Source organism: Akebia trifoliata, chromosome 8, assembly GCF_017979445.1.
Source record: "Akebia trifoliata isolate Shusen 1 chromosome 8, ASM1797944v1, whole genome shotgun sequence".
In the NCBI taxonomy this organism is placed as follows: domain Eukaryota; kingdom Viridiplantae; phylum Streptophyta; class Magnoliopsida; order Ranunculales; family Lardizabalaceae; genus Akebia; species Akebia trifoliata.
In genome coordinates, this window is record NC_141382.1 from 12141066 (window position 1) to 12150855 (window position 9790).

Below are 9790 nucleotides of genomic sequence, written 5' to 3' on the forward strand. Positions count from 1 at the left end.
TGTGCAAAATAAGATTTTCTTTTTGAAAAAAAACAATTATCTGATCAATATATATACTATATATTTTCTATAAATTTGTCTAATTATTTTCGCAGAGGTCATTGTAAATCTCATGTAAAGGACCATTACAGATGAAAATAAAAATAAAAATGAGACATTCAATATTTTAGATATATGGGGTATGTTAAGTTAATCCCCTAAAATTGGGGGATATTTAGAAAGAAATTCATTTGTCAAGTTTCATTTAGTATTTTTCCATATGTGGCTTACATTGCATCTATGCGAACTGATTCTAGTACTTCTACATTGGTGAAAGTTTTATCTATGTTATACCATTTCAAGTAAAAATAAATAAATTTGAAGAAAAAGAAAAAGGTGTTGGGCTCAAATTGAAGTATATTTGTACTGGTAAAATCTATTTTACCCCCAGAATGCAAATTTTTACTAGGTTACATTTCCTTCTAACATGGAGGAGAAGGTGATAAGTGTGGATGTAGGATGAAGGACAGTGGCATCATGATGATATGGAAGACTACCTACAAAAAAAATTACACTGACATCATCACATGGTTTCTTTTAACTTAGCAGTGATTGATGTGAAGACCAACTGAAATCAAAGAACCAAACAAAGAAGGAAGGAATAAAAACAATTAAATGATTCCATCAAAAAGAACACTTGCATCAACTTTGGCCGACATAATCATTGTCAAAATCTGTTATATAGCACTTCATATAATATTAATCATCCAGCTCTAATTCTATGAACAACATCCTTCTCAATAATACAATTAAGTTTACAAAAATAATTGTTTCTGGGAATTTTCTTGACAATTTGTTTCTGTTGTTATTCCTTCTGTGCTCAAGTCCTTAGACTCTAAAACAACTCTTGAGAGTATTAGTTCTCTCTATTAACTCATTCTCTAGTATTATTAACTATCTTTACATGCTTTTATATGTTGATGGATTCCTTAATTCAAAACCGATCCTTGATGTTAAGTCATATGTAACCAATAACTACTTATGTATGATCTTATCATCATTTGTTCTCATATTAATCATAACTCTCTTTTAAAAGTCCTTAGTTATGTAAAAAAATTATCTACTTTGGATTCATTTTTTTCTAATACACATAAAATTAATTTTTGAGATATTTTGTCATATTCTTTCTATAAGCCAAGAACTATGCAGAGATTCTTTATTTTTTTTCTTTAAACTTCATCCTTTTTAGATAATACCTTGATGGAGGACCTCTTGCCATAAATTTTTATATTTTTGTCTTTTGTATTCGTTGAGAGAGAGAGAGAGAGAGAGAAGCACATGGAAATAATTATAAAACTGTTCTCTTTCTGTACTAAAAGGATCTAATGAATCCTTACCTTGAATAATTGCGCTGTTTCTGTTCTTGTTCTTGTACATTTGACTTGTCCATTATTTGTTATCATTATTTATAAATATTAATGAATTTTTACTGTCAAAATATTGCCAAAAAAATTCACCAGTAAATAATAAGGATATTTTTGTAAACCCAAGAGGTAAATTCTTAGTAGGATATAAGAATACTGAATCTCTCTTCATGCTTTCTACCTAAAATCTCTCTCTCTCTCTCTCTCTCTCTCTCTCTTGTTAGTTTCAAATAGAAGAATGGATACCCATATAGACAATATGGTCCTTGTAAGGGAATACAATGAAGATAGAGACCTAGAGGTGGTGGAAAGGCTAGAGAGACACTGTATCACAGGGTCATCAAAAAAAGGGATTTCTTTCTTCACCAATATGTTGGGTGACCCTCTATGTAGGATTAAGCTCTATCCAACTCATGTTATGCTGGTAGGTGGTAGGTGGATCCCTTGTCTTAATTATTTATTGCCTAATGATGATCTCAGATACCAAAAACAATTTCATGCTTTGTCCCTCAATGTGTTTCTTAATTTGCTACATTGGTGTAAACAAGTCCCTTTGTCTCCTTAAAAGAAAAAAAAAAAAATTAAATCAGACAATATGTTCTATGGGCCATTAACATGCTTTAAAGTGGTCGCCTACAGGTCGCAGAGCTGGTCGGAAATGGGGAGGTTGTTGGAGTAGTTCGAGGATGCATTAAGTGTGTGGGAACTGGCATTGAGAGAATTCATGTGACAATGGGCTGCATACTTGGTCTTCGAGTATCTCCCAGATACAGGTAATAATTTGCCATGATAGAATGTTATTAGGAAGTTTGTGGTGTGAAGCTAAGGATGTAGTTCAATTTTAATTCTATTTGATGAGCTTTTTTCGGATATTAAACTTTAGAATGTAAAATGTGAGTTGTAGTAATGTAAGTTACCCTTTCTTTTGTTTTCTCTCTTTTTTAAATGTTCTTAAATAGAATTAATTCTATCTTGCGCGCCTTCTGTTAGATAACGCCTCAAGGCTTTTGACTAGTGAAACGCCTAGTCTCAAGTCTTAGCATTTGAAAATGCTGTTTTTCTCTACTATGCATGGTGATACGAAACTCGATGGGACCCTTAATAGTTGGGAGAAGAATAATTGAAGAGAAAGAGAAAACAAGCAATGTTTTTTTTTTATTATAGCTTATTGTGGGTATCCCAACCCTTCGGTGAGACTAATCCCATGGTCATACGCGCTCCTTCGAAAAGTCCTACGTGGAATTGGTTGAGTAAAGGGTCAACCGGACCCTAGAGGGTGGCCACAAGGAATTCATTGCTTTGTGGGTTTCAAACACTTGACCTGTCCTTCCTGAGGAGCTTATCAAAGCTTGGCTTGCCACTAGGCCTACCCCTTGGGGTAGAAAACAAGCAATGGTTTACTTGGCAAAGGGAAAAAAAAAGGTTTATCTTAGTAGTTGACATTTAGAGTTTTTTTGAATTGCCAATTTTTCACACAAAGAATAAGAAGATGTATTTAGTAGAAAAAGAACTCTAATAAATACCTCATTTTGGTGCAAAATATGGCGATCCCATGCTTAAGTAGTTAACTCAGAGAGCTTGTTTGAATCGCCAAGAAAGATTTATTTAGTATTAAGAGAACATTAAAAAACATATCCTTTCAGTTTAAAACATGATGACTCAAAACGCTGTTAACTTTATTAAGCTTACGTGATCATTTACTAAGTTCTTCCTCAGTGTAGGCGTAAAGGAATTGGTTTGAAGCTAGTTAAATCAATTGAAGGTTGGGCTATACAAAAGGGAGCACAATATATATGCCTTGCCGCAGAAGAAGACAACATCGCTTCCACGAACCTTTTCGTTCGTAAATGCAACTATGTGCAGCTAAGCTCCCTAGTGATACTCATTCAACCTATTCATTCTTGTGCCAAGGATTCATTAACTCACAATGTCAAAATAGAGAAGTTAAGCACAGAGCAGGCGATTTCCTTGTACAAGAATCGACTTGGAAGCAAAGAGTTATTTCCGGTGGACATTGATGCAATCTTGAGCGAAAAGCTAAGTCTCGGTACTTGGGTGTCATTTTTCGAGGAAGAAGATTGGGTTGACTTACATTGCAATAGAACTCCAAGCTCTTGGGCCATCCTTAGCATATGGAAGACTTATGAGGCTTATAAGCTTCAGATAAGAAGGCAAAATCCATTCAAGTGTTTCCACGTTACTCTAAGTAATGCTGGGGCTAAAGTATTCCCCTGTCTTAGGATACCAACCTCTGACTTACTCCACAAACCTTTTGGATTTCTCTTTCTTTATGGGATTTATGGAGAGGGAGAGAGGGTTGGGGAGCTTATGAAGTCTTTATGGTGCTTTGCATGTAATTTGGCTGGAAATGTGAAGGATTGCAAGGTGATTATTACTGAGGTTGGGGTTTGTGATCCTTTTGGAGAGCATGTACCCAAAGGAAACTCCATGTCATCCATCAATGATCTTTGGTACTATAAGAAAGTGAATGGACGACCCAATGATGATGATGACATGTGGATGAAGACACAACCGATAAGAAACTTGTTTGTTGATCCAAGAGATTTTTAATGTCACTAAGTTCAATAGTGCTTAGGTGACATAACAAAGCTCTAGAGCTGTATTTTTTTTTTAAGTATTATTTGGAGGAGAATGGGTATGAACATTGTTTGTATGCTTTATAGGAGCTTTACCATGAATCTCTGTTTCTAGCTTCATTATTAATTTGTATTGGATTGATTTGAGAGGAACCAACAACTGATATTTCTCTTGGACAAACATCTCTATGTAAACAAGATTTGTTAATTTAAAACTATGTTTCTAGCTCATTTAAAGCCTCACGCGTTTACATGGTTAATTTCTTATTCTTTTGAGTTAATTGTAGGAAAATATCACACAATTGTCATTATAATTGACTCAAAAAGTCATAAAACTGGATTATCTATTTGAAATTTCTAAAACAGTCTCTTAACTTAATTATAAATACAATTCTAACTTTACACAAATACTAATTTTTGTAACTCATGTACAGACGCACGTGCCACCCGCTAGTAATTATAATAGAAATTTATATATTATAATTTTTTATTTAATTATGTGAAAGTATCGACACAACTTCAGCATGATGGAACATGGAGACCTAGGATATCAAAAATCATATAATGAGTGATTCGACAGATTTGAGTTCCTATATATATATCTACGTACGTCACACCATTTATATTGGATCGATCCATTTATCTAAATATTTGGATGTCTAGCAAATGAATCATCAGACACAAATGATACCCAAGGGAAATGGTCTAATTTGTTTTCATAGGAATTTGTGGTGCTCTTCTTAATAACATTCTTTCTAGTCTTCTATCATAAGAAAAAGAATGGGTTGCTTGGAAAGGCCGACTTCCTTCTCCGCATTAAGTATAAGATTGTTCCACTTATCATAACCAAACTGCCCAAAACTAATGCACCTGCAATCAAAATGAACAAAACTATTATAGGGGTGTGTGTGTGTGTGTGAGAGAGAGAGAGTTACCAGTTGCAACGATATTCTGTCCGAACTGATCCGAACCTAAATCTGCATGTTTACACTCATCATGTACATAAGTCAAATTAAAACACACACACACACACACACACACGCAAAAGTAGGACATTAAATCTGTTTGGGAATCCCTAGGAATATCCTCCCATTTTCTTTAAACAAGGTTTGACATGAAGCGTTCAGTGAATGAAAGAAGGGAAGATATTACCTAGGGATTCAAACTGATTGGCAAACATTATAATAATTGTTAAAATGGTAAATCATTGCAAATATCAAAAGAATACAAATCATGGCAAAATACCAATTTTTTTACACAAAAGATAATGGGTGGTTAATCTATTACTTCATATATATTTTCAATTTTTAATCAGTTTCTAAATTAAAAAAAACTACTACTAGCCCCGATTCAGTTTTCAATTTAATTTAATTTTTTTTTTAATGTTTTGTTTCTAATATTTATGTAGTAGGTAAGCAGACCGAAGACTTGTAACTTTATATTTATCCAATTTAGCCACTGATAATTATATATAATAAGGGTTTAGTTTATAACAGTTGGAGAACTATAAACTATATTCATTACAAATGTTAATATAATAAGAATGATTAAATTAATCTCTTAAAAAATTGAATCAGGTACTTAATTTGTGCAACAAACAATGGTCCTACCTAGACATGTTTAAGACGAGGTTCAATGTTACTTGGGTTGTTTGGTTACAAACAAAACTGGAGCAGCAGATCCTCTGTAGTGTCTTGTAGTACTTTTCACATGGTTGAGACTTGAAAGAGGGCCACGTTGGAAAAAAAAAAAAAAAAACTCAACAGGAATAGCATTCATGGTCTAGAAATGGACAATTGATAAACTTAAATTAAATTGTCAGATTTTACTGTATAAAGTACTACAAAGGATTCGATCCCACTTATCATTGATTGCATGAGAAAATGTGCTGAAAATATTTTCCTAGGAAAATTTGATTTAACATAAGTTTGATTGTGCATTTTTGTGGTTAAATTATTTTTGCAGAGACTGATTTTCTTAATTGTTAAGGTGAAAACTTATTTGTTAAACTGATGCTCTAAGTAAATAATTTTCTGATAGGAGTTTAATTTGTTTTCTTCTTCTCTTGATATTTTCCTAATTGCAATCAAACATTGACAAATGTCACCTTAGAAAATCCACTTTCTCAATAATATGATTTTCGTCACAATACTTTTTCTCAACAATTATGTACCTTACATTTATGGAAATACTTAATTTGTTTGGTTTAGATTATTAAATTCTGATTTTGGATTGTCAGAATTAGATTATGGGATGTAATCTCTAACTCCAAAATCTTGTTTGATTATATTTATTTTGATATATATCAAAATAAATATATAGGGACAGGATCCGTAGAAAACATTTTAGACAATGTATTTTGTCTTATATGGGCAAAATGTTTTGGAATAGGCTGATTTTTGTGAGGATAATCTCTATGATGAGGGGATCATCCTTGCAAAAAATCAGCCACTCTGAAATTGTTTTACCATATAGGATAAAACATTGTCTACGGATCCCGACCCATATATATATATATATAGAAAGAAAGAGAGAGAGAGAGACATCGTATGCACCTCGGGTGGAGGATTGAAACTCTCCTCCTCATGGTTTTTAAACTCGATATTTCGTCTCATCTCGTTCAGTTCCGATACCGAGTCGTCTCAGACGAGTTTTTCGATACGTTTGAGACGTCTCGTGAGACAAATCAATAAATTGCAATGTGACTCACAAATCTCGGTCAAAAAATGACTCCGTGAGTTAGTCTCGTTCAGCTCTGATACCGAATTAACTCGGGCGATACGTCTTGATCTCGGACGAGTTTAAAAATCATGCTCCTCCTACACCTCAATACATGTCACGTAAGGGTGTATTAGGGTGTGGGAGGGAGAGTTTCAATCCTCCACCCTAAGTGCATAATCCGGTCTCATATATATATATATATATATATATAGATATATATATATATATATATATATATATATATATATATATATATATATAATCTTGCTTCTATAATTGTAATAAATAAGGAAAATAAAAAAGAAGATAAAATTACAATAAAAAAAAGAATTATTTTTTTTATTATTAATTAAAATTTTTTTTTTTTTTCTTTTTTTAACAAAATCTAATTTAACAAGCTGGACTGTCCAGCTTGTTTGAAATTGCCGGATTGTCCATCGCTTTGCCCTCTCTTACGTCTTCTAAATATCTGGGTGAGTTTGGCCTACTAACATGTAAGAGGTTATGTGCATTGAAGAAAAACACTTTCCTTATTAATTAGTAAGATTTCAAATTTTATTAAGAGTCATTGAAAAATGGATTGTCAATTCTTTATTAATTAGTAAGATTTCAAATTTTATTGAGAGTCATTGAAAAATGGATTGTCAAATTGACAATCCAACCCTACAACCCTCTAGATTTCATGGAAAAACTCATATTCAAAAAGAATAAAAAAAATCAAAAAAATAAATTTTTTAAAGTTTTAAAAATAAACAACTACTAAACTCCCATTGAACTCTAAAATTTTTTTAAATTAAAATTTAACATAAAATAGAACCTTTTTAATTTTTGTTAAGTTCATAAAATTTTGTCCTTTACATCTCCATGGCATCAGATCACGCTTATGGATGTCACAAGGTGAACTCAACGACTTAGTAAGATTTGAAACCTTAAGTTAGTAAGCCTAGCCTTACTTTTTCTAGTAGTGGAATATGAAAGAAGCGTAAAACCTTGGACAATGGTGGACAGTTCAGCATGTTAAATTGTTTTCGATAATTTCTTAAAAATTATTATTTTTTAAATAATTAATTAAAAAATCAACCCTTCTTTCAGTAATTTTCCCAAAAAAGAACAAAGAAAAATTGCAAGAACCGGGTCTATTCGATTTCTGGCTTTGATTACGAGAAAATCGCTTTTATAATCCAAATCAAATGTAATATCCAAGGCAAGAATCAGTTTATGGGCAAGAATGGAGTCTAGAATCACTTTTGTGTTCTATAATCCTAGATGCATGAAACACATACCATTGTCGCCGCAGTAAAGAGTATGATGTCCATCCGAGCAAAGGCAAATGAAATTTGATCTGAAACCATTTCTATAACCACAAAACCCACCGGTTGCCACACAAGATCGACAAGTTGCATCAGCTCGCCATTTCAATTCGAACCCATCTTGCATCAATTGTCCACTAAAACTACCAACATTACGTCCATCAAACGATAATGTATCCTCGACCAATGGAACAGTTACCACCGACTCACAAAACCTAATCCAATCGAACTCGGGAATCTCTTCCACCATAAACATGTAGGAACGTTTAGAACCGAAATTAAGGCAGTTTATATAAGGAAGTGAGGGAGGATATAATGTGCAATTATAGAAGAATTGAAATATCTTGACATGGCTACTATAGTGTAACAGAGATGTGTCTAGTGTGACATTGTCACGCGCCATAGAACAATTTTGTTCCTTAATTTTAGGGTAGGAAAGGGTGAGGGTAGTTTCGAAATAATTGATATTTTTCACTTGGTATAGGTTTTGGGAGAGATGGAGAACTGGGTAATGGTCGAGACAGGTGAGGCCGAAGCCTGGGTAGCCACAATAGTCTTGTTGTGTGTGCTGGTGCCAAAAAGGATAGCTAATGAGGGCACCATTTCCACAATTGAATGAAGGGCAAGAAGTTTGGGGTGGAATTACGGAATTGCCATTGACCACAGTGTAGATGAAGCTTAGGAGGAAGAGATGGAGGAGGAGGAGGAGCGTTTGGGGATGGTGAAGTAGAGACAACATGGTCTTTTGAGTGAGAAAAATGGTTTTTTTTTTTTTTTTTTGTTGAGAGGGGGGGTTGGTAATGATCTTGGTATGACTAATAAAGACAATTATTGTGTGTTTTTTTTTTTTAATTGGTAGGAAAATAATAAAAATTTAAAACAAAGTCAACTAATCAAGGGTTGGATGGATTCTTAGATCAAATAAGAATATATTTGGAACAGATGATATCATGAATATGATGCCAAATATAATCCAATCACATGCTTGCCACATGTCCAACGGGAGGAACTTATTGACCAGAGCGACGAAGTGGGCACATGTGACAGAGCAAGAATGGGAACCTAAGAGAGCCAAGTTCAAAATATCTAAATTAGGGTATGGAATGTCTCGAAAGTTGCGTATATTGAATTATATAGTGGTATATATTGAATTATATATAAAGATATTCACGAAATGTGGCTAACTTTTGACAAAATTACAATTCTGGCTCACTGTTCATTTTAATTACCAAAATGTGAACATTAACGATATCGAAGGTTTTAACGTGACAATTTTGCAGGTTTAAAGTGACAATCTCACAGATGTCAAGTGCCTATCTTGTGGGTTTTGCTACTTTTATTGAGATCGTCACTATACAAATTAACGAGATTGTGACTTTGGGGGGAAAAAACCCAGTGAGTTTGTCACTTTAAACCTGTAATCTTGTCACCTAAAAAATTGGTGATTTCACACGTTCATGTTTTGGGAATTAAAATGAACAGTTAGCTAAAATCATAATTTCATCAAATTTGGCCCATGAAATGGTAATTTACCCTTATATATAAAATATAATTTACATTATTTACCCCATCACCTAAGGCTGCAATCTAGCCGAGTTGGGAGTTAAACTCCGACTCAACCCAAGTAGTAGAACCCTCAACTCAACCTAACCATCGGGCTTAAGCTTAGTAGCCCAAGCTTAACCCGATTTTGATCTTTTAAAATCGGGTTGAGCTCAGGTTAGCCTGAGTTAGGTAATTTTGGAAGGTTTGGTCGAGT

At 33.5% G+C, this 9790-nt stretch overlaps 2 protein-coding genes across 2 annotated transcripts; one reads left to right on the top strand and one right to left on the bottom strand.

Annotated features, from left to right (window-relative positions):
- Positions 1-1608: 1608 nt before the first annotated feature.
- Positions 1609-4143, top strand: LOC147396138 (putative N-acetyltransferase HLS1). Its single transcript, XM_086451293.1, has 3 exons — positions 1609-1827; positions 2043-2176; positions 3125-4143. The coding sequence occupies exons 1-3, from the start codon at positions 1642-1644 to the stop codon at positions 3972-3974; spliced, it is 1170 nt and encodes a 389-aa protein (XP_086307419.1). The 5' UTR covers positions 1609-1641; the 3' UTR covers positions 3975-4143.
- Positions 4144-4619: 476 nt separating this feature from the next.
- Positions 4620-8796, bottom strand: LOC147396139 (LEAF RUST 10 DISEASE-RESISTANCE LOCUS RECEPTOR-LIKE PROTEIN KINASE-like 1.2). Its single transcript, XM_086451685.1, has 3 exons — positions 8005-8796; positions 4936-4977; positions 4620-4870 (listed from the first exon to the last, which is right to left on the bottom strand). The coding sequence occupies exons 1-3, from the start codon at positions 8768-8770 to the stop codon at positions 4767-4769; spliced, it is 912 nt and encodes a 303-aa protein (XP_086307811.1). The 5' UTR covers positions 8771-8796; the 3' UTR covers positions 4620-4766.
- Between the last annotated feature and the right edge of the window lie 994 nt (positions 8797-9790).